This window comes from Haliaeetus albicilla, chromosome 9 (genome assembly GCF_947461875.1).
Source record: "Haliaeetus albicilla chromosome 9, bHalAlb1.1, whole genome shotgun sequence".
Classification (NCBI taxonomy): Eukaryota; Metazoa; Chordata; class Aves; order Accipitriformes; family Accipitridae; genus Haliaeetus; species Haliaeetus albicilla.
Window position 1 is genome coordinate 20442196 of NC_091491.1, and position 26361 is coordinate 20468556.

General features: G+C 36.6%; 1 protein-coding gene across 15 annotated transcripts in view; it reads right to left on the minus strand.

The window, feature by feature from the left end:
- Window positions 1-26361, minus strand: part of PER2 (period circadian regulator 2) — a 52060-nt gene that overhangs the window by 21300 nt on the left and 4399 nt on the right. For 2 of the 15 annotated variants that reach the window (XM_069792036.1, XM_069792035.1), the window contains exons 2-13: window positions 22253-22309; window positions 21165-21216; window positions 18855-19015; window positions 13413-13514; window positions 11627-12101; window positions 10987-11055; window positions 7758-7912; window positions 7120-7241; window positions 5322-5523; window positions 3714-3765; window positions 2182-2324; window positions 1771-1849 (exon numbers count right to left, since the gene is read on the minus strand). In XM_069792036.1, the coding sequence (XP_069648137.1) occupies window positions 1771-1849; window positions 2182-2324; window positions 3714-3765; window positions 5322-5523; window positions 7120-7241; window positions 7758-7912; window positions 10987-11055; window positions 11627-12000 (1196 nt within the window). In that variant the 5' untranslated portion in view covers window positions 12001-12101; window positions 13413-13514; window positions 18855-19015; window positions 21165-21216; window positions 22253-22309. The other 13 variants (XM_069792040.1, XM_069792037.1, XM_069792034.1 and 10 more) reach the window with 11 other exon arrangements.

Below are 26361 nucleotides of genomic sequence, written 5' to 3' on the forward strand. Positions count from 1 at the left end.
GGAAGCGAACCTTTACATTATGCCATTAGCCTATTTGAAAAGATAAACCCACCCTGCAAAGTTGCAGTTGGCTTGGAGCATGTGTGGGAATGAGAGAGTGAAAAATCCATGAAGATGACAGAATTATACTGGACTAAGTAGTTCTTTTGTCAACTTCAGCTGTTTAGAGAGACTGTATAAATCATACCATCGAAAAACAGTTTGTCAGCATTACCTTGTCTTCTATCCTGCAGGAACTCTTCACACTAAGCCAATGTCTGCACAAGTTAGCCAAAAATAGCTGTACCTTTAAGTCCAAACTTATTCTCACTGATTAATCATTGTCGTCTTCTATAGTGATCTTCAATAGCTACTTTTTGCTATTCTCATTTAATAAAAAACATGTACGCTGCAGTAATACTGATCTGCCTGGCCTCTCTGCAGATAAGTTGTCTCAAAAGTCAAACTAATTTTTTTTACCTTATTGACTGCAGCTGAACCGAACTTCTCAATAGCCTCCTTTCCCCCAAACCTTCTCTCGTGCTGCAGTTAAAGATTTTGCCAAGAACAGCATATTTCTTCAGAAACAAGAAGATTCTCACCCAAAAGATACCACAGAAATCCAAAATTGTCCATTATACTGCTATTCTGTCTGCAGACAACCCCTCCATCTAGGCCTACATGCTTAAACCTTAGAATGCTTAAAAACAAGAGCAGGGCAGAACCTCAGAATCAGACACTACTATTGTAGTCAACTTAGTTTTCACTAAGGAGAAAAAAAAGAAAAACCTAAATAAAATAAAATCCCACATATAGCACATCAGAAACCATCATGAAGAAAATATCAAGTAAAACAAGGGAAGAGGAAGAGAAAGAAAGGGAAAAGGTAGCCTGCGTTTTCAACTCAGGAACAAGTAAATTCTCTTGTCAAGTCTTCAAAATACTACGATATTCCAAAGTGCATCCCTGTCCTTAAAAGCTTGTTGATATTATTGTCTCCTCAGCCAAGTACATTCCTAACTCTGAAGGAATATCTTCCATTCTTTTCATAGATCTCACATTTTCATCACCTAAACATCCTCTGAAGGGCCCCAGGCAAAAGCAATCCAGAAGACTGAAGTAAAGCCTGGTTTGCACCTTAGTTTCTGAGCCTCTGCATATGCCTTAAGATTACAGGCAGCATATTTGGTTATACTCTGAAATATGAGTATGTACCCTAATCAGCTTCCATGATTGTCAAAGCAATGTGAAGTATTCAGCCAGTAGAATTTGAGCAGTTTTTGTATACAGAACTATGAAGACTGTAGTTTGAACTGAGAAAAGACTTTTTTTTTTTTTAAGATCTAATGTTGCATTTAAAAGACACACTTCTAGTTGTATATGGTCCAGCAGAAAGTGACAGCAGCATATTGTTTTTTATTAATTGGATCAAACTTAAAAACAAATCAAAAATAAAAATCTCATACAGGTAATGATTGTTAGCACAGAAATTTTCCTGACCGTGGGTTTCATTCATTGAATTTATGTCAAGATTTGCCCCAGATGGAAGGAAAATGGAAGAACAAGTTGTCAGCAGGCAAATAGTTTTCCACTTAAATACCACAGTGTAACGTGTTTTCATGCTTAGTGAAAATTGGTGGATGTACTTTTCTTGGGTTAAACTCTCTTCAGTAGTCACATAAATTTTTAATCCCCCCAGACACATCTTAATTAAATCCTAAAAATACCTGTAAAGATACTGGATAGCTTGCTTATCAGTAAATTGAAAAATAATATTTTTTTGTAAGTTACCTTTCATCTACATCCTGGAACAAGCAGGTTGGTGTGTGTGTAGTTGTAAAAATTCTTTTGTCAGGAGGAATTCTGGGTGCTGAGAGAAAAATAGAAGCAGATTAACATGTGGGGTTTTTTGCATACATAAAATACTTCAAGCTACATGTTTCTTTTAAATACTAAGTCTAAAAGTCTAAGAGCATATAGGACAGCAACTGGGTAGCTCATAGCCTTTCAGCAAGGGCACAGAACAAAACCAATTATCTTTCACTTTAATAAAACTTGAGATCACTGACAGTAACTCTCATAGTTGGCCTTCTTGGGCTGAAATTCAGTTGTGCTACACTGCATGGAAATTCCTGTAGCAGAACACAGAACAGTTCTTGCTATCAGGAGACCAAACTAGTCTTTGTGAATTCAAAGGATTACCTTCATAACCAGAATGTACTTTTTCTGCAAGCAACACACAGCAAAGCTGGTCCTCCGCTATTTCTGGATCTTGCACTTTGATAAGGTAAGGATTCATCCGAAACGGGTGATAGCAAATCTCATTTTCACGCTCCTTTCCCGCACTAATAATTAAACAGAGTTAATTATTTCAACAGATTCATCTTATGCTAAACAATGTTTTAATTTATCTATTGTAATTTACTCATGACACAAGGACTGCATGATAGCTCCTAAAATAGCACCCAAGAACTTAACTTTCTGAATTCTTTTTTTTTTTTTTTTTTTGGTAGAAGAGAAGCTAATTCTGATGGCACCCCTTGCATACCAACTGCAATAAAGAATATCTTGTCCTATCTACTGCTTGAAATAAAAAGATCCACAATTGCTTTAAATGGAGATTTGATGGAAAAAGAAAAACCCACCTCCTATGATAGATCAAGTTTTTTGTTGATCCAATAATCTTAATCTGTGACATTATCCATTTCAGAGGGATGAATTTATAGTTGTATTTTATGAAGACTGTTATATACCCTCAGCTAACATAAAGAACTTCTTTTACTCAATATTTATTGCAATTTAAAGAGAACAAAGACTCAGAAATTCTTACTTATAAGAAGTTGTTTACTTAATAAGAACCCAAAGCATAGTAATAAAAATAACCATTTACACAGTGACCCCAAAAAATAAAAATTCAGTTGTAATAAGTTTATAACAGCACAGCTTTATAAAACTAAAACTTTTTGAACCAGTGTTAGTTGGACAAAAAAGCCTACAATAATACCAGCAGTACTTTTACAGTACATCCAAACCTACGCTCTGGAGCTGTGCATTGTTTCTAATTTGTTTAAAGTTTACTCATACCTTAATGGTAAGTATTTATTTACTCCAGAAATAATTAAGTAATAGCATCCACAAATTTTTGTTTTCAGAAATGCTACCGGAGAGGCAATAAGCAGCAAGAAATCAAATTGCACAAGAAAGAACGCAGAGTAAGTTGCCAGCGTTTCCTAAATAAAAGCAACTAAAGGGAGTGAGGGCAGGAAAAGAAGGAAGAAAAGCAAAACCAGAGGAACTGTTTCATCTAGTAGCAGCAAAAGAGACAAGTCAAGTTACCCTCATGTATCTTTCTTTACTGGACACTTGAGATAAATTTAAGATTAGACATTAGTCTTCTAAAAGAGACTCTGTAGCAGATGCTGAAAACTGTTCAATTAACATGAACTGAAGACTTTCCATAGCGGTAGAAGATACCATATTAGCTTGCTTTATGGTGCAAAGGTCAATATTCACACTGATTAACTTCTGAGATGCAACTTTCTGAAATCACTTTGCAGTTTTCTCCGTAGATTCTAGGAGTTAATAAACTAGAGGCCATGCATACGTTTTGCCTTATGTTCACATTATGCAAAAGTAAGAAACTTACATACCATATGGTTCTTATAAAAGTCAAATACTTTCTAAATGCATAGTCTTGTAATATAACACTAAGCTTTATAATATTGTTGTCTTACCTGATGCGACAGAAAAAAGATTTCTCTTCCATGCAATCTTGGGTGGAAGACTCTAGAAACATTAAACATATTTCATAACAAGTTACAAATTACTACGAGATTATGATATTTAAAACAAGATTTTTTCCTAAAGGCTGAATAAAAAGTTTATGTTCCCTGAAGTCTCTGCATGTATTTGCTAAACAATGTACTTCATAAGCAACTAAATCTGAACACCACTCAGATTCTGAAGCTGGGTGGGTGTGCGCACACATGGGGGTGCGTATGCAAGGCTGCTATCAAAAATGTATCTAAATGGTTCTCCAGTTTGAGCTGTTTACTCTTATCAGCTTTTCCACTGTACTTTGTAGTGTTGACCAAAAATATTTGATTATCTGGGACCCAAAAACTTAACCTTTTTCCTAGAAAGGCACTAGGACAGCTAGATCATCAAATCCACTTGCCACCCCATACCACTCCAAAAAACCCCTACTTTTCGTGAAGTCTTCCTCTTACCTTTTAAACCTATTTCCCTCCTTTTCCAGAGTAGCCACAGACTGATTTTCAAGGCAAGCTCTGGTCTTTTGAAGGCCTCAGTGCACAATACTTTAAGATATTATATTCTATGGCAGCTGATACATGGGATAGTGTGCATAGCTCCACTTACTGCTTTTTTAAAATTTGAAGCTATATATAAACATAATAAAACCACAGAAAATGTTTCAGAAAAAAGTTTGCATAAATGAATAGTATATGTAATTAGGATCACATGGTCAGAATTCACCATTGACCCTGTTTTGAGCCAGAGGTTGGACTAGAGACCTCACAAGGTCGCTTCCAACCTGCTTTATGTATGCATTACTTAGTATATATTTATTGCTAATTGTTTTTTCAGATTAAACATGGTTCACACTTTGACTTAACTTAACAGACTTAGTATGGAACTGGAATTTCAAACATTAAGAGCAGACCTTGAATTTCAAGTGTTTGATTAAAATAGTTGGCAGCTATTTCTCAATTCCTAACAGCTGTAGCTATACTAGTAAAACAATCCTCCCACAAACAAATATCAAGTGCCTCTGATCCTTCACCATTATCACTGATGATTGGCTTAACATCATTTTTCTAAGGCTAAAAGAATAGAGATATGATTACACTTGGTGAATGCACAGTGATGGTAGCTGAAGTACATCTTTCTATACTGTAATCATGTTGTCCAGTATTCAAATCATAACCATTTTGAAAGGAAGGAGGCAGAATATTATCCCTCTTATATCTGAAGAAAAGAAATTTTAAATAAAAACTGTGGTCATTTGATTGCTAGTAAGTATGGAAAGCAAACCCACTATTCAGTACGAATACCTACTATGTTTTCATTAATCATTTGGATGAAAGGGGCATGAGAACCAATAAACAATGACATTTAGAAGACTTTTAGACAACGGACAATCCTTGCTGATCTATAAAGGTGTGTTATACTTCTAATATTGCTCAGAGATGTTCTAATAATGCATCTGTGTTATACCCTCAAAAAGTGATGGAGAAGGATGGAAGGATACTAAAAATCATTTCAAGTATTTGCATGACTGAAAGAAGGACAGAAAAATACCTGCTGTTGAGATCACTCACCAGCTCTGTTGCAAATATTCCATGATGGTAATCTGTATGGGGTAGTAGAAGTGTAGAACACACTGACGTCCTGAGGTGCCAAGAACTCCACAAATTTGGCATTTTTAAAATAACCCCTCTTACAGCGGAGAATAGAAGCAGCTTGATCAGAGATGTACAAAATTTTCCCGGTAATCAAAGAAACAGCTACAGCAAACATATCCTAAAAACAAAAATCTCATTATTTAGACGGTTTAAAACATTCTTCAATCTAGTATGTATTTCTCAGAAATATACTTAATATATAAAAGCATTAAAAAGTTCAAATTAAAAATTAAGGAAGTAGTGTTAAGCCACATCTGTTTAGAGAGCAATAAAATAAAATTAATCTGCTTATGAAGTAGACACAGACAGTACACTTTTTGAACTATGCAGTAAGAATAATACGCTAGCATCTTTCCAGGTTACAAAACCTAGATATCATTGCCTCAAATTTTATGATGCAGAATGAATTTACAAATTAAGAATTAAAAAGCTTCCAGCTATAAAACTGCACAGTTTCCTTGTGCTTGTTACAGGCATATTTTGCATTTCTGAAATTCAACTGTTTTGTGAAAGGCTGCTTATGTTAGCTTGTTCATCCACTACAAAATGAAAAAAAGTGCTCTAAACCACTTGGTAAAATGAGTAGACAGGTAGAAAAAAAGTCCCACACAACCATACACACACCCCATTTGTATCGTTTCACATTGTTTTTCTTCTTGACACAGAAGAGCTTCCTGCGTCATAAGCTTTAGTGCTCTATCCACTAACACTATACACAAACTTAAGAGCTGTCATCAGAATACTCAGATGATTCAGGTCAACTGAACAATGTTTATCATACTTGGCTAAAGTTCTCAGTTGTACTCTAGACTTCCTATTTATTTTACTTTGTGGGTAACCTTTACTATTCATAGATACAACAAAACCCACCTACTTCAAGCTAGCAAACATCCCCCATCATGCCATTACTTTATTGATTTTAGAACTTCATATATTCAGGTAGAGGCTTTGGGGGGGAAAAAAGTGTAAGTAGTCTAATAAATTTATATGCAATTATTTTTTTAAAACTCCATAATATATCCCTAAAACACTGGGAATGTGGAAAATAAATAATAATAATAAAAAAAATTCAGACTATCATTTTACTGCTAAAAACTATGTTGATCGTCATCTCTCTTCTTATCTAGACAAGAAGACACAGTATCACTGGATCACACAGTAAGCCTATACCAGTTGCAAAGACTAGACAAATACCACAGAAGGACACAACACACAGTGATTCTAACACTTTCATCACTTTTCAGTCACACTAACACAAAGAACTGGTAAAACATTCAATAACCCCTACTGATAAGGATAAGCTGAAACAATTCAGTGTGCCTTGACTACAATTTGGAAAGAGTTACCCTCCAACTTTAGCAGGTGTTCCAAAATGAAAACGAATGATGTCTTACAGTGCATTATATCACATGGATGTTGAGGTATGTCACACCATCATCTCTGAGCATGAGGTACAATTCAAAGGACCAAGGAGTTTAGACTACTACTTTCCCACCTAACTGACAGAAAAAAGCTTAGATCACGGTGCTATTGGCAAAGTCTGCAAAGGCTCAGTTTCTACTCAAAATCCCCTAGAAGGCAAAAGCCAGCTTCTTCAGCTTATTGGCCTAGCTACCAACTCTTACCTTGTAAAAAAAAAAAAAGGCATGCCTGAGAATTCCTGTTCCAGAAAACATTTTCAATACATACTGTAGACTTGGGTCACCATACTCACCGCATTTTTCATGATGTATTCTGAGGTTATAGTCTCAACTTCTTCCACTGTGTAAGATGACACATTGAGTCCAGCAGGCTGGGATTCATTAATCATCAACAATTGGTAATACTCCTCATTGGCTACATAAGAACATTAAACAACTTATATTCAGAATTAAAAATGTCATCAGTAAACATCCAGCCTGGAAGCAGTTAAACAGCCAAAATCTTTTTTGGCCTAAGGACAGAATGGACAGTTAGGAAATCTAGGTACTACTCCACATTAGTTTCTCTTCAGTAGAGCTTCCTCATCAGCAACGCAAATAGATTTACCCATCTTAATATACCCATATGTGCATGATCATATATTTTGGTCTGTTTGACAGTTCAAATAGTATGAAATTAGAAAATTAATTTGAAAACAATTTACAACTCGACAAAATATCAGTAAAATATCAAGCATCTAGAGAGCTGCTTTAACTCCCAAAGGAATACAAGTTAACAGAACCAACAAATGGGAACGCCATAAAAGCATCTGTTTAGAGAAGTTTACAAACATAAACTTAGCTTTACACGGACAACCACATATAAATCCCCATTTTAAATGATTAATTTTATCCAGGTTGGCATTATCTAGGTAGTATCATACTTGATTACCTTTAACTTGTTTAATGCTTTTAAGGGCATATTTCAACGTCGTTAGAACACTAGATTTGCCTTTAATTCTCTTTTCAGAAGGAACGTGAGCTTTCAGCTCTTGTAATGTTTTCAGCAATTCCTTTTGTGTTTTGGCTTTAGTGGACTGCTCACTACTGCAAGATTAAAGACAAAAAATAAAATGTCACTTGAATGCTTGAAGTGACACACTATCCTCATAGAAGCCCAAATACACTCTGATACTTGTCACATACCTAAATTTGCACAGCTAGCCGCATTAACTTTTCCAGTACTTAGTATCAACATTCAGAACTTACAATAATTCTTAAATTAGCTAGAATCATTTAAAATGAAAGATTTACCACCACCTGAAGTCTTATTGTAAAATGTACTCTGTATGTGCAACAGTACATATAGCCAAGCACCAGAGAACTTTTTTTTTTTTGCCAGTCTCCCTCCTCCCTTTTTAGTGGTATTTTCCTTAGTTCCTTTCAAATTCAAACTCATAGAAATGTTCATGGACTTCAAAGGAGAGAAGCAGGAGGTCCATTCAAGTCTTCACCTCCTGTTCGAGCAGGTTCTCATAAGAAAGGTCCCTGAAAAGGGAATGGCAGTAGGAGAGCATCAAGTTAACAAAACAAATGGAGAAATCCCTGGAACAAAGTATCTCAGTTAAGCATGGCAATACATTAAATAAGATAAGGAAACTTGACTAAATATGTAGGGTAAAGAATCAGAGGAGGCTGGAGACAGAAATTGCATTCACATTTCTCAGGTGCATGTTCAGAAGTGCTGTCTCAGTGTAGAAGGTCAAACTACAGAGATTATCAGTACCAACGTCAGAAAATTATCGCCTGCCTTTGCAGTTCCTGATCTCTTCCCCCATTATTAAGAGGTGCTGACAAAATCAAAAAGGAAGAGGAGGGAAGGGAAAGGAAGGGAGGATGACAAAGATGGGTGGCAGGTGGCTAGGAAGCAGTTAAAATGAAAAATCACCTTGTCTTTCTCATTGGAGTAGATTTTAAAAGCTAATCAGTCACAACAATCAAAGAGATTCTATACCTTTTGTTAAACCTTCCTGAAAATAAATTCTTTCCCTTCAAAAGGAAGATCTTCTCTTAAAACCTGACGGTAGTCTCTAAGAAGTTACCCTGACAGAGGAAATAATAGTCTTGGCAACTGCACTGCCCTGTCTGAAGTGCTCAATAAAGTGGCTTCAGCTTCCAGGTAATTTTCAGGAGGATTTCCGAACATTTTTCTGGGAAGTTTGAGAAGTTCTTCAGGTAGATCAATTATCTGACAGATGTTGGATGTACTTCACCAAAAATGCTTGGAAAGCAACAAAGCTGGCTTGTACTAGAGAATACACATTGTTCTTGCTTGCATCATAATGTACTATGAGAAACAGCATTCACTTAATCAGTGGTCATTTTGTACTGAGAAATAAAAGCAAGGGATAAGACAAAAGAGTATAGTACTCGCTTGGGAAACATTATGTTCATGCTGTATATTAAAATCACATCTACAGTGTGGCTTGACAGTTTGGACTGATGCAGTCAAACAGGGCCTTGTTAACAGAAGAACCCTCTATGCTGGCAGCAGGGAAGAGAGAGGGTAAAGGTTATGAAATAACTGAGCATACTGCTGTTTTTGTGCTCTGTGTATGCTTCATGAGAGTGGCCAGACTCTTTTGCAAGAAAAGAAGCCTTTCCAAATTAGCCTACAGCAGCAGCAAAGATAGAAGACGAGCCTCCTTGGAAAATAAGTTATACAACTCAAAAATATTTTTCCAACGATCAGTAGCGTCAGCCACAGTAGCCAACCACAGGGAAGGTGTTACTTGCAGAGGACAGAATAAGCAAGTTCTATAAAGACAGGACCTTTCCATTTTGCTTTATGTGGACAGTGAACTGGAAAGGTACCTACAGATAGTGAACTAAGTAGTTAGTTGGTGCTGATATTGAATCCAAAGCCCAGTAGTCTTTGAATCAAAGACTAAACCTATAGCTTATCAGCCTACTTTAGTCTTCTCTTTAAAGATCATTCTGTAGATATCCTCAGTCTCCCATTCCCAAGAGATGATCAGATTCTGCTCTGTAACCCTCTAGCACTGAGCCTGAAAGCTGGGGAGAACACTGTACCATCTGGATTCCTATTTATTTCTGAGCAGAGAGCTATTAATGAAATTTAAAATAAAGAGGTATCAGAAAAACTGTAATGAGTAGCCCCCCGCCAAAATCTTGCAGTGAAGAAAATGGAATCAATGGCAAAGGAAGATTAAAAAATGCCTTTGGCTCACTCTGTCTTTCATACTAAGCAACATGAACTCCAGAACACAATTTCCAATTGAAAATACAGCATGAACAAGATATCCAGGTGCCTAGAAGGCAGACACAGAAAAAAAAAATTCATCAAGCACCAAATGGTGCAAAAGGGTAATTTTTATTTACCACTTTTCTAGGAACTGCATCAGGCAGAAACACTGTCAGGTAGGTACGTGTAGATAGGGGTCTTAACATCAGTATGTGATAGCTAGATATCCTTGATCTGCTCAGGATCAGGTTTTGGTCTCCTGATCAGAAACTGACTTAAAAAACCCAGCAACTACAGTAGGGCACTCTAAAGTGTCCAGATTTGAGCCTTCAATGCCATCAGGTTTCTCAAGGCTATCAGGGTCAGAAGCAGAGTTCATACAGAGTGATTCCTGCAGCTGATGTTGGTTTATTCTTACAGACTTGAGGCTTGAATCCTGGTGAAGGGAGCACAGGAGAGGCAGATGATATGGCTGCTGGACATCAGAACACATCCAACTCAATGGGTGAATTCTGATGTTAAAACACTACTAGGTTGTCCCCAGGCAAGGGCTTCAGACTAAATTCTGAAGAGCAGAAAATTTAAAGAAAAGCTTCAAAAAACCACTAGAGCTGAAGCAATATTTAAAGTGAACCCCAGAAATAAAATTACAGAGTTAAGCTACGAAATCAAAACAAAGTAAGATGACTTGCAAGGTTAACGCACAACTTGCATGGAGCAGCAACAAAAAGCTCTAATTTAACCAAGTGGTTAATAGGACATGCTACTGATTATGGACAGGAAGAGAATCAAAGGATTTCTTATGTACTCCTCCAGATTTAGCCAAAACAAAAAACTAAAACATAACACTATTTAGTTGTCAGCATTTAGCATTACATACATGCAAATTACTGAAAATACATGCACATTAATTTACCTGCATCCACTGCTAGACTGATTGTGTTCGGAGTTTGCAATCATCAGACTAAATGCATTTGAGCTTGAACTAGGATAAGGAAAGATAGAAAGAGATTAATATTAGTAAACCTAATAACCAACTTTTAGTTCATTTTAGCTCTATATTTTCCTATTAATGACTGGCTATCTAGAAAAAAAACAACTTTAAAAGCTTTTGCCTCATACAACAAATGGAAACTATAGCTGTTACTCATTTGTCTAAAAAGGTTCTTCTTACTGTAGCTTTGCTTTGTACACTAAGTTATTATTTAAAAGATGAAAATAGCACTGTTGCATCCTTACACTTCTAGACTGACACTTTTTGATATACAATTATAGAAGTTGGTTTACAAGAAAATATATAAATAAGGCCAATTAAACACACAACAATGAGAAGAAAGATTCAAATTAAGCTGGCCCCACAGAACACTAGAGACCTTTTTTTTTTATGAATTACAGTATATTACACAATTTACATCATACGAGAGTACAAGTTAAGTGACCACTCAGCTTCAATCTGAAGATAATACTTTATACCATAATTATTCAGAAATTAGATTCAAATGGAAAAAGCCTTTAGTGACAAAAAAAAGTGAAATTAATTTAATATTAGCTGCTACCTTTTATGACAGTCTGACGATTCCATGAGCATTGCTGAATCTTTCCCATTTTCATCAGATTCATGGCCATGAGAATCATGCCCACTTGAATAGTTTTCATTTGTGTCATTTCCACTGAAGTCATTTCCACTGGATCCACTGCTCATTTCAATATCTTCTTGAAGAACTTCATGAGAGTGTTCAGGCTTTGTCTGAATTTCTGAATCTTCAGCAATCATCTGGCTATGGTTATTTGCAAGTCCAGAATAATCACTCATTTTCTGTTTCTCTTTCAAAGAGAATGACGAAGAAGTGTTTTCACTGATACCAGGTTGCTGCTCAGGGTTCTGCTCCTGAGGGCTAGAGTAGAACGTCCTGAACTTGATAGAGTCCATGGGACACTCATTAGAAACACTGCCAAGATCAAGAGCAAATCAAGCCATATTCAGAATTTTCTCTCTGTACAAACTCTGTTTGGAAGTATAGACCCACAAATCTGAGGAGGAAGGGAAGGAAGAAAAAAAATTATTTTCTTGTTTGCCTTTGCTGACAAACTGGAATTCTCACTGACTGATGAAATTAAACGTGGTAAGTGATATTCATGGTTAATATATTCAGCATTTGAACAGTGAAAAGTTTAAGTTAAATATAATTGCAAACCTAACAATGTTTTATTGTGGAAAAGGTATTTAGTTTTTAGTAAAAACCCCCACAAAAAGAGAAAGTGGAATAAACATGAAAAACTCCTTATAAGTTTAAATATTCTCTTGTTTTCTGTTTTCCTACTTAATACTTGACAATTTTACTGCCTGGATTTGGATAATAGCTATTATTATTTTCAGTGAAACCATTCCCCTGGCTTCCCATTTACCTTGATAAACAAAAAGATTCCATTCAGACATCAGAGGATTCCTTACTTGGTTTGGAGGTTGTTTGGTTGGTTGTTTTTTGTTTTGTTTTGTTTTGTTTTTAAATACTTAGTCTTGTTTTTTTCTTTTAAGATCAGTTCTGCCATTTTGACCAATTCTTCATTTCTTTCTTTGTACAAGAGCCACATAGGTAGGTTGACTGAACACACAGCAGGAACAAGCAAACTAAGTACACAAACCTGCCTATTTATCAACAACAAAAATTCTAAAACACAAATAAGCCTGAGAATCATTTTATCTACTGATTACCACTAGTTCGGGGGGGGGGGGGGGGGGGGGGGGAATCTGCATTTTTTAGAATACTAAGCTTAAAACAAACAAACAAACAAAATCCCTGCTTTAAAATCAAATTCTAATGCACCAGGCTTAAAATCAGAGTATATACGGAAGCAAATTAAGAACAGACTAAGAGAAGAACTAAAGAGCCATTGAAGGAGAACTACTAGAGAGCAGTTCAACTTTATGAATAAAAGAGATATTTAATCTAACTTCCTCATCTATTTCAGCAGTCCACAGAGACAACAATACTGCAAAACCATGAACTAAGCTTCTCTATACAATGTAATACATCACCGGAGAAAAAAAAGTGTTGTTTTTAAAACAATGGAATCGTGTTTGTTCCTTCCTCTTTGTTCCTTTAAAATATTCAAGATTACAACTGTTGTCTAATATACTTCTGACTGGAATAACAGAGTCAAAGAAATAAATCTGCAACTAAGTTTTGCTAATATTAACTGCAGCAGCTTCCTTTTAAACACAAATAAATATATATATTTTAGAAAGCCTGTAACAGAAAACATTAACTTAATATCCATTTAAAACACAGTGATTTAACTCTCCTTCCCCCCCCCCCAAAAAAATTGAAACTATTTTCTTACCCTCCTAATTGCTGTTTTTCCAGACATTTTACATTTATTTTGAGTTTTTCAGAAGAAAATACTACTCCTCTCCTCGTTTGGCCAAAGTAATATGCAAATTATCTGTTTTTATTTGAAAGAGGAAGTGTAGTTTAAGGACATTCATTTAAGCTATCAGTAATGGTATACAAATATAGATAAATAAATAACTTCTTTTTCTTTACAAGATTATTCACTAGTACATCATTATAGGTAATAATAAAAAAAACCCCTTTGGTGAGAGTAAAATATACCAACATTTCACTTCTGTGTGTATTCACTTCAGGTACTCTAATCCAGACTAAATAGATATCCTGTTATGCTGTTGTATAGAACAGTAGCATACAGGCAGTAAATTACACTTTAGTAGCTCTAACAGTTTTTTCTGGACTAAGTAAGCCACTTCTGTCTTATAAATTAGATAACTGGAACATGCAATAAAAGAATATTATTTCACAATGGCACATACTCTGGTGGCCAATGAATAACTAGATCAGATGGTTCACCTGATTTCCTCTCTCTGGTAGACAGAGCTCACACTTTCACTTGCCTTACTTAGCTAGACATTTTAATGACATTCTGTCCCTGTATATAGTCCACTCTCACCACACGTGCTCCTAATAAGCCTTAGTGGTACCCATGATACTACCTGCAGTACCACAGCCCATGCTTAGCAATGCAAGGCTAGCCATGACTCATTTTGCCTGAGAGTGACTGAAAACATCAAAGGCCTCAGGAGAGTGAATATAGAAGGTAGCACTAGGAATACTTATATGGACAGCACACGAGATAAACCTGTTACTCTAGAGGTAAGGAGCTTTTTAGAAACATGTTAATCCATTCTCACCCAGGAAATGATCTTACTAGTACTTCAAGTATTGCAGAAGTAAAAGCATCTGTCTGGTTAAGTAATGGAACCCACTCTCAAGCCATTTCTCACATGTCATCTGTACTATTATTTCTCAGAGGGCACTGAGGTTGTAAAGTTCTATAGAGGATTCAGTGAGCAAAGGTACTCCAGCAAACTACTCAGCTAGCAATGGGATGGGCTTTTTACCTTCTCCATGAAGGTTAAAGGTAACCTTGGAGATCACCTACAGCATTTTGTCCACTTCAAATAAATGCCTTATGCACAACAAAATTACACAAGTTAACCCCATCGTGATTAAAATGAAGCTTTTGGAAAAAAAGACAGCCACAGCATCACCTGAAAAGGAAGTCTGACATAGGAATTTAGGGTGAGATTGAACATTCCTCATGCTATATTCTGTGCCTAAGGTAGGGGTTTGCTCCCATTTTTCTGACCAAATGCTACTTAGAAAGAGCTTTAAATACAAGAGAAAAACATACTGCCATAACCAAAACAACACTATCTGCTAGTAAACTGTTACATGATTTCTTCAGAGGTAGAGGGAAAAGCGCTCTCAAAAAAAAAAAAACCAAACCAAACACCAATACCCAGCCAAACAAAAAAAACAACATACCCCACACACTGTGGGCTGCTATACTTAAATCCCTTAAAAAAAAAAAAACAAAAAAAAAAACCCCACAACTATATAAATCACTATTGTTAGGTTCATAAGTATGACCTGCCAGAAGACAGACTCTCAGCGTAGCCCTACATTCTCTAATTAGCCCAATATTACAGTAACACATATATCAGGAAAATTGTGCTATTTATGGGAAGAGCAGTGACTGTACCACAGCTTTTCTACTCTGAATGCAAACATTTTGTATTTCAGTCTTTAAATGTAAGAAACCTCTTCTCCTGAATTCTGAAGCCAATGAGTATTACATATGCCATAGTATTTTCAGCCTTAAGAGTTGTCCACAAACATTTTTTTGGAACAAGCTTTCCTTGGAAAAATATTTCACCAAAGTCTTTTCTGTAATCTTTGGAAGTTTAACAGTCAATGATATTGTGACATTGCTGGCAGGTAGAGTCTTACAGTTTGAAATTCTGAGCTGTTAAACCACTGATGAATAATTTTTTCCACCTCCAAATACCATCTGTTGTCTCATCTCCTCTTGTCTTTCCCTGACACCTAGGCTAGCTTCTGCCAGGTATTTGTAGGAAACTTCAATAGTGATTCCTTAGGTGGGAGAGAACCATTCCCAAAATATGGGGGGGGGGGGGGGGGGGAGCGCGCGCCAGAGAAGCTGCCCAATAACTTTTGAGGAATTTCTTGTGCCTCCTTGAACAAGAACTCAGTAATTCAATGACAGTCAAGATTTGAGGGTTTTTTAGAATTATATTTATTTTAAGCAATGAGTTCAAATTAAGAGAATCACCAACAGAAAAGGAACAGGTACTGGCCTGTAGGAGATAACGTGATTTTCTTCCTCTTGATACCTGGCAGAAACTTGTGTCAGGAAACACTTAAGTTGCGTTACTTCCGTCTCTAACTAGCAACATGCCAGAGCTTCTGCAGCTTTGCCCACAGTAAGTACCTATGCAGTTCCTACATAACTACATTACAGTGACTACAATTTGGAGCCCAAATACAATGGTGCCAGAAACAAAAATGAGTATCCCAGTAATAGAGAAGATACAAATTTGACCTTTCTAAAGGTATCTTTCAAGAAGAATTGGCGCAACTTCTTGAGGTGGAACAGTGTTCTTAGACAGGACTGGAAGATTAATGTCACTGAAAGTCAGTCTCGCACAAAATTTCTTCTGTTTCAAAATCTCAAAAGCCTCAGTGCCAGAGGCACTGAGTAAGGAATACAGGAAAAATAAATAGGAAGGAACAAGAACAACATTATGATAGACTTCCAAGAGCTTCTGGGGAAAGAAGGAAGAGTGAGCGTTTCCAAAGCAAGAACTTGTATACGAAAGAAAAAAGCCAAGATCCCCCAAAGTAGCAATGATAATATATGCTGTAAATTTGGAGATATTTGCTAAGAAGAGATTGGAATAACTGTTAAAAAAAAAGAGAACGACAATTACCCTACACCGTGCTCTGTGCCTGTAATTTTAGATAAGAACTGATGCATCTGGCTAGACTTTACTCTCAGACAGAGGAAGACTAAGTGGAACATCTGCATGATTGCAAGCACCATGCAAATACTTCAGGAGCACAGAGGGTCAGTCAGTCATCCCAGAGAGATTAATTAATGTTGAAACTAATCTCAGTCAAAATGCCGTAATAAATTGCACATACTCATCCCACTTATATGCTTGAATAAATCTCCAATCAATACCCAAACAGGAATGAAAAGATAAAAGCTAGCATGCTGTCCCAGTCAGAGGTTCTCTCCCGTTACCACAGTTAGAAGAAGGTAATGCAGCTCACACCAAGTTCAGTAAGCAAGTGCAGACAGTCACGTGGAAACAGAGCAAGAGCTCTTTTAGGTTTGATCTTGAGACAAGTACTGTAAGCCAGGTCTTTTTCTTTATTTTCTGCTCCATCTTTCTAAACTTTTCAGGGAGGTTATCTATTTTGACTCTGTAAATAAAAACTTCTTTTTAATCTTAAATTAGCACCAGCTAAGCTTGATTTTAAGGCAACTGGCTTACAAAATATTCTACTCTTCTACATAAAGCAAACCTCCCACAGTCACTCTGGCAAAGACTAGGACTCTTTAAGATCCTGATGCAGTGTATGAAAAAGGCAACACAATTCTACTGAACACTAAGGACAAATATAGGCATTAGTATGCCAGGTTAGATGTGCAGAAAATGTCTTCTGGTTATTCGTTAGCTACAGTAGCTCCCTTATCCTGCACTAAGACCATGGAAACAGCCTGTAGTGTCCCCAGAAAAACACACCAAAATGTGTATGGACAAACACTTGAAGAAATAATGGGTTTATGCTTTTGAAAAACCCTCTTAAGAAGGAGGGCTGTAGAGCACCAAGGAGGCAAATTTCTTTTGAAACTATGGCATTTAAATTCAAAAATCTTGTTTCAGTGGAGATCTGGTTACATTCAAAAAACATATTTTCCCAGATTTCTTTTCACACAAAAAATATCACATCTAGTACTGGCATTTAAAGAATGAAAAACTAAAAATCCAGAGTCAAAATTATCTATTTCAAGAACTCAGTAAGAGGAGAACATCTGAAGATTTGAATCTAAATTTGCAACTAACATGAACTCACCAATATTCCCAAATGAGGCAAGAGGCACACCATAGTTTATGACTATACTTTAGACACGTGAGTATTTAGGGACTCTTAACTGTACTAGCACCAAGAGGAGACATTCCTAAAGGTCAGGATTCAATTTTACTGAAGATCTTATCAACAAGAAGAATATTCACATCTTCTGTATGATTGCTTTGCAAAATGGTAAAAGTTCTCTCATTTGTATGACAAATAACTAGCAGGGGTTTAATCATATCATGCCATTTTAGATAAAATTGAAAATTAACATCCACAATGAATGCATTCTCCCTGTGCAATTAGACAATAACTAAACACTTGGTAGCAGCAAAACATTAGGAAAAAATGTTGACAAACAAACAATAATCCAAGAAGTGACTTGTCTAACTGTACAACTTCACCAGCAGTAACAGAGAGCTTCACTTTTTTGTTGCAAGAGACAGAACAATTAACAGAATACCTTCACTACGACACTATCTACGAAGGGGGGGAGGGGAAAGATGGCACTATTCTCAGACTTCACTGTAAGAAAAAAATAACAGAAGATTCTTAATTTCCTGCAAGACTTTTTAAATAAACAAACTTTCTTTTTTAACAGATTCCTCATCTCACTGCAAGTCATAAACAAGTTTTTCTCTTTTTCTTAACAAGGAATGAGGTATAAGTCAGTTTTCTACTTATGTAGATAAAATTATCAGCACCTAGAATATCACAAGTGCTTCCATAAAATCTGAATTTCATAGCATTCAGCATCTAGAATATCACAAGTGCTTCCATAAAATCTGAATTTCACAGCATTCATTTCACAATTTGCTGATAAGAATTCATCTTTCAGTTCAAGAGAATCCTGAACACAGGACTGTTACTTAAATAGAAGTTACTGTTATCTTTATAAAGGTGATCCTAAGTAACCACTGCTTACATCTGCCACTTTACAACAGATCAAGACAGCCTTGGTCCAGAGCTATCCAAGTGCCGCCCTGAATTTATAGCACCACCTATACAGGAAGAGGTCAGCATAAGCACCAGGCCAGGGCTGGTAAGGATGCTTCTAACCAGATTGTTTCCTCAATGAAGAAACTCAAACCTGAATTTAAGAATAAGAATGGGTTTAGTCTAAAAATGTTTTAGCTTCAAATAAGGTAACTCCCAGTTTATATGCAAAAAATAGTTCTAAGTGAGCATATATACGACTGAAATCACAGTTCTAAGATAAAACAAACACAGAACAATGTATTTTCTGCATAAACTCTAGGTGGGCAGGAGGGGAAGCATCTTTCTACTAACATGAATCATAAAAATTATTCATGTTTCTTACCTGTTTTTTCTATGAAAAGTTGGCAAAAGTGTTTATCAAGCTCCCTCCCAGCTAGCATCAAAAGCATGAAGTGCCTAGGTCCAGAGTCTCCCACATGCATTTAATTCTTGTTTCATCCTCTTCTACTGGAAATCTTTCACCATTACAGAGTCCGGACACCTCTATAACTATAAAATATAAAAGAAATACCTGGGCCCCCCAACAGTGTCCTCTTCAAACAGATACCAGAGAGATGCTCACAGTTCTGCCATGCCTATGCATATAAATGTTGGTTAAACATGCAATTGTCATCCAGCAGAGGAATCAGATACAAATTTGCATTTTAAACACTTTTGGTCTAAAATAAGGTCTTAAAGAGTTTTAAAATAACATAATCTTCTACACCAGATAAAATAACCCAATTCACTATTGGTATGGTATGATACTACGTACACGCATAGTACGTACATAGTCCGCATGGGCTGACACAGCCACTAAGAATGAAGGACCAACCTCTCCAGTAGATAATAAAGCAAAATGCCTGATGTAGTCAACAGGAGCTCCAAGTGCTTAAGAAGTTTGGTCAGAATACCATTTTTACACCTGAACTAAACTCATCTACATGACTGTAGGCTTGGTATGAGCATTAAAGAGTTTACTAGGCAGTTACGAAACTTCAATTCACAGAATCACAGAATGGCTGAGGTTGATAGGGACCTCTGGAGGTCACCTTGTCCAAATCCCTGTTCAGACAGTCACCTAGAGCAGGCTGCCCAGGACCACCTCCAGATGACTTTTCAGTATCTCCAAGGTTGGAGATTCCACAGCCTCTCTGGGCAATCTGTTCCAGTGCTCACTTGCCATCACAGGGAGGGGCAGGGCCAGGGGGTGTAAAAAAAAAATATTTTTCCTTACGTTCAGAAGTCTGTACTAATACAGTCCATCAACACTATTATTCTTCCCTAATAAAAACAGTTTCCCAAGAAAAACACTGGGAGTTTCAGCAGGAAAAAGGGAATCTGAAAGCTCTTCTATTAAATCTAGGAAACTAAGAAACTAAGTCTGTTGGTACATGTTACTGCCACGTAACACAAAAAAATAGTAGAATAAAAATCAAAAGTTTAGAAGATCAACATTTGTGTGGCAAACAATTACATCACTTTAAGTGCTTCATTTGAAGAAGGAATGTATGGAACAAAAATTTGGAACAGCATTCAAATCCCAAGCTAACCATTTTGGAAGACAGCCCATGTTAACGTGCCTTAATTTAAAATGTTGCACGTCTACCAACTGTTAAAAGTAATACTTGTGTTGGCCAGACTTAAGGAAGAATTTATTCACAACATTCCATTCTGCATAACGTCGCAAAGCCAATACGAGTTCTACAAGTCTCAGATTATGATACAAATCTGCATACATCAGTTCTTTAAGTGTTTTGCCTCTATTGTAAATTGATAAAACAGGATTTAAATTATAAGCTCTCTATCTCTGACCACGAGAAGTATTAGAAATTGCCGTATCTGGAGCTACTTGCAGATTTCACAATTTTTAGCTTGGACACTGAAAATGTGGAATGTCTTCCAGCACTAGTTAAATCCTGGTTTAAAGACAGCTCTTCCAATTCCCTCACACTAACTCATCTCCCTGTAATCTGTATTTCCTTAATGGAGTTAAGTTTCTACCTTCACTAATCTACAAGAAATTAGCCACAAGGTCTTGTCTGACTACTTGTGAAGTGACATAGTACTTCTCTAGTTTGATGACCTCCATCATGACATTTTCATAGATAAAAAAAAGTAAAAAAGGCTTAAAGTCTTGGTTTGAAGAAGATATTCACAGTAGCAGCATGTACCATTTTAATTGGGTATCATATCTGCTTCATCTACTTGATGAATTTAGGAAGACATTAAGAAAAAACAGTCCTTGTAAACTACGTAAAATTCTCATAAGCCTTTCTACAATTTAACTGAAAGCCAAGACAAATCTACACCAAAAGGATTTTTATCTGAAACTAAATACAAGTCATTCAAACCAGGCATTTTATCAGTTTGTGTAGAATTAGAGGCAGTTAAATCTAATCTTCTGGTTTTCTATTCTTTATCAGAGGAAACGTACAGGTGACTGAGTATGCCCAAATCCCAAAGAACTAAAAGAGTTCATCCATGTATGGCATCTCAAAAAGGTCTTTTCCACAGAAGGAAGTCTAATTTGATAAGTATACAAAAAACATAGAACTTGTGACATTTCCTTTGATACTTAGATTTATCTATTCTAAGCATAGAAGATTTCATATATTAGAAAAGAATGAACAACCTCCTTTAGGGAACACACCTGTATTACAGGATCCCAACCAAGTTCACTTTCTGTAGAGAACTGAAGTCACCTGCAGCACTGAAAAGAGAATGTTGTCAGCTTTAAAGAACCTATTCAGATCACATTTTGTAGCCATAGAAAAACAGTAGTATTTTTTTTCAATCATTTAGACTAATCAGACCCTATAGTATTAATCCTCAAAAATCTCAGTTACAATTTCATCTGTATTGCAATATTACAGTACTATCCAGAATTGCTATCCTCCCCTTTCATGCCTTGGGCCAATATTGTCCCATCATCAGATCACATATAATAAAACCACTTGGATAAATTTTCTTTGCATCACATATGACATGCCTCCACCATTCTCCTTTAAACTCTCAGCCGTTTCCTTTCTTTGCTCCAATAACCATCAACTTTTCTTAATTTTCAAAATACTTGCAAAATTCTGACCGTCTATTCTGCTTTATTAATCCATCATGCATCCCACCCGAGTTGTAATAAGCTTTTTTTGTCATCAGCTTCTCATACATTGAACATAAACATGCTTAGGTCAGTATCTCTGATGCCATGTGTTCAACTTCTCCAACAGAGATTTAGAATAGTATCAGCCTGTTAGCAAGTAGAGCACAACTGACCAAAAAATACTGTTGGAAGCTATGACTTGCTTTCTAAATCAAAGATTAGAAGCATAACATTTTCCTTTCTCCTCCTGAACTATCATCCTAATTATTGTAACTACTTTGTTTTCTGGACCCCAGAATTTTCATTAAAATTCCTTAAAAACCACCTGCAAGAGCAAAAGACAGGAAGTTATTAATAACTTCTGCACAGCAAACAATGCAGATGTAGCACTTGATACTGCCCACTACATTAAATTTCAGTTTCCTAAAGATTTAGGGAATCCACATAATTTCCATGTGCTTCATGATTTACACACAGGTCTTTAAAAATTAATGCCCTGAATATCTTTTTATTTTTCAGCATTCTCACATTACAGCTCAAAGGAAGCATACAAAGCAGCAACACCAAAAGATCAGTTCAGACTCACTGAGAAAGAGCTAGTATTATAAAACACTTTATTGGGGAAAACATAAGACACTCACCTTAATGAATGTACTAATCAAGATCTTTCCAAATCTGAAAGTGTCATCAATATATTCCTATTAAAAAAAAACAAACAGAAAAACCACACCAAGTTTTATAAGAAAGATAAAAAATTATTTATGAAACATAAATCAAGTCCACTTAGTAATGCAATACAATTCCAACCATGTAAAATATGTATTCCACAGATGAACAACAGTTATAAAGACTACAAATACAAACTGAGAGGAAATGCAAGAAATTTTACTGACAAAAATATTTACTATTATTATAACCTAACTTCTAAATTGGTTCCTTGAGCAATGCACAAAGTTTTCACTGAATTCTATTCCCTTTATAAACACAAGAAACCCCCCAAAACTCCATCTCCATGATCTTCACTTATTGTTAGAACATTGTTTAGATAATACCGATACCGACGCAGTGTATTTCAAAATCAACCATTCATTCATCTGAGAGCATCCAAGCTGAACAATGAGTATTATCTAGTATAAAATTTGGGATCACATATTTGAATTCAAGTTATGTTTCTTCTTCCACAGATTACAATCTTAAAACATTTCACCACCAAAATAGAAATTCCAAATTAGCCTTAGTAGATGAAAGACTCAGAGACCTAATTCAGCTAAGCAAAAGTATTAACATCATGACAAAGACTAGTTTCATATTCCAAAATACAAGTATGCATTCTTAAAGCAAAAGCTGTTCCCAGCTTGCTAAAACTTATGCTTCTTTTACTTATATCTGTTAAAAAAATAAAAGAAAATAAAAATCACAGAAAGAAGCTTCCTTAGCTATGTCCCAGAGGGCCAAACAGGAAAAAAAAAAAAATCCCTCAGTCCTCAAGTGATGGCTCCTAAATGGACATAAGCTTATGTCACCAGCCACTTCTATTACTGAAGTACCCACAGCACCACTATTATTTAATTTCCTTCCAGTTTTAGACTGGTTTTATGGTTTTTAAAGCTGCTTTATCTCCCCATGGAGTAACTAATAGCAAAAAGATAGCCTGAGGTAACAGGACAAAGTCAGCTCGGTTTTACTATGAATAGCACAGTACCAACACATTGTTGAACTCACCAAATTCACCTCATGGAGGGTCAATCTCACCTATGCTGTGCCAACCAACCTGGGCCAGCTCCCAATTCATCATTTGCTTTCTTGTAACTGTAAAAAGCCAAGTACCAAAGTAATCTCCCCTTCTCCCCCCCGAAAAGCAGTCAGAGCCACTCCTCCATCATCTAGCAGGAATTGTTCTCTTTTCTGCCAGACCAAAAGCAAAGCTTATTTTACCCTTTCAGGTAATTATTCCTTGTTCTGTTAAGCCCACCACCTGTGCTCAAGTCTCCACAGTGGATCTGAACTTATCATCCCCAAGAGCCAACAGAAATTCTCTATCACATTTATTCCTTCACCTTGAATAATAAGCCATGGCCCAGAGCCAAGTTTAATTGCCAACAGGTTGGTATTTGCCATAAAGAAAAAAATAAAGTGAGCATAGACATACACCCCTGACAGACAAAGATTATTGCAGCCTGTGCCAAGACATCTTGTGAAGATGCTAAACAGTCTCCCTTTACCTGCCCCATGATAATTTATAGACATCCTTCCTTTCAGTCTTACAATAGGTACCTTCTTAAAGGTGAACTAAAATTCTTTGTATTAAGTGTGAACTTAAAAAGACATCAGATTTTCTTTGTAAACAGAAAATGCTATTCTCTCCCTGAGTGGAACCGGAGAAATTATTAAGCCAGAGATCAGTAGTCAGAACTCTTTAATATTTGCCTATGTCAACTCTTGTCCTTTTTTGAACAAAATAACAAAAATGATACCTTTGAGGAAGTGTGGTCACAGAAAGGAGGGAAACATTATCACACCCCACCACGCAGTCATATATTTCACCTTTATTACAGGTGAAACTAGATCTGAAGTATCTACAACACCATATTTCAACTTTAATATTTGTTGGCATCTCCATTAAGCAGTGTATTTGCACACCTATTGCTCCCCTCCCTTAAAAAAAAAGGGCAGAATTTCACCGTGGGGTATTACATTTACAAAAGTTCCAGGCTAATGCTGCTCTTTAGACATTGCTACAGTTCATACCCAGTTAAAGATTTCAGTCAGAATGAAAGTCCCATTCTGGAAGGCTCTATGCCAAATAAATTCTCTGACTATTACTAATACAGCCCCCACCACATCAGTAATACACTCCACAAAGTGTGGCAATCTAACAACATGATGTTCTTGTCCTATGAGTTGGCTATGTAAGTACTGAGAAATAAGAGCTCAAGTCAGAGGAACTCATGGTAGAGATGTAATTGAAATCAAAGAAGTGCTTTATATACTGAAAATCTTTGCACAATTAAAGAAACTAAGTAGCAGAAACATAGAAGTACATGGAATAAGGTCAAGCACAAAAACCATACTAAGACACAAAAGCTGCAAGGAATAAGGAGGATAGGAAGCAAAGCCAACAAAAAAAAGAGAAGTACTGGACATCCTCACCACTTCATCTTGTCTCCCTAAGCTTCAATTATGAAAAATTATAGGCGTTATTTAACAGTGAAGCGCCTCTGTTTTAGAACAGGGTGTTTGAAAGGGAGTATACCTTTGGTTCTACTTTTAAAAAGCCAGTTCTAATTTTAAAAAGCCAACTATATACAAGGAAATCTGTAAGAAAAAACAAGCATTAAGAATTACCACGGTATGCTCAAAAACAGCTGGAAGCAAAACCCCAAAGTCTTTCCCAGACATTTTGACGTACAAATGAGCTCTCTATCCCACTATCACATCTTTTCAGGATGAATATTGGTACCGCTAGCACTGAACTTCTGCAGCCTGCTCACATAATTTGCAGAATAACCTTGTACTCTTGCCCCAAGAAGCATGCTCCGTGTACTTCAGTCCTCTTGTCATGTAAACAGCATGTTGAGCCTCTACCCCTTCAGGACCCCCAATAAAGTTTTGCTTTCTATTGGGAGAAAAATGAAGAAAAAAGGAAAACCATACTCCATGATTATATATCTCAAGGAAGGTAAATTTAGTCTCACTTCTTATTGTGTCCTACAAGCAAAGTTGTCTAAATCAGACTACCAAAAAAAAGTCAGAGAAATCAGAAGGCTTCTCTAGGACTATCACGCACTACTTCAGCAGCAGTTCAGGAGCAGCTGAAAACATCTGTACAAGAACTTTTCTTGACCTTACAATAGCTTTCACACACACACAAAAAGTTCTCATAACCTCACTTGCATATGTGGATAAGCAGGGAAAATATGCTCTTCAGAACCACTGCCTGTGCAACTTGCATGAAACTACACTGCAGCTGTCCCTCAGGAACTCTTCAAGAGGGAGAGAGGACCAAGTAAGAGGATTCTGTACTGGATTGGTACAAGTCCAGTGCAAGCATTTGGACATAAAGACCCTATCCACACTTAAAAGGATAACCTTAGAAATACAAAAGAGAAGCACAGAAGCCTGGCCTGCCCATGTTCCAGCACTTCTAGCAGGCAGAGTACAAGCAGGCTGCACAAGCACACCTGGTGATCTACTAAGCCACTTACTAGAGTGCCAGATCACTGTGCGTACACTCAGGCATGTAGATTCCCATGTGTTCAGGTGCCTTCCTGCTACATATGGTTGCTGGCTCACTGTCAGCATGAACAGAACACGCTCTAAGGAGTAGCTTAAGAACCCCTCCACAGCTTTTGCAGGCATAATAACCAAACCATCTGACCCTTCTTCATTTTGGTCTTCTCTGCCATACTGTATTTCACAAAAGTGGCCTGGGGCCACAAGAAATACCAGCAACAGATCGCAAAACCATTAGCCCATGAAGTGTGTTTTCGACTGCTGCCTTATATTTTCCCATGCCCTTCAAATTTACTTCATTCTGTGAAGTATCTCACCTGTAGCTAAGAAGAAACAAACCCCCAAAACCCCTCTACATGTCAGAAGGTGGAGTTGTTCCTTACTATCCAACAACTAGCAATCAAAAGGTTCATCTTACTACCAACAACACATACAACATTAACAGCCTGGCCCCCACTACAGCAGTGGTTAAGTTTAACACAGCAGTTAAAGCAGGAAAGGGGACAGACACTTTTAC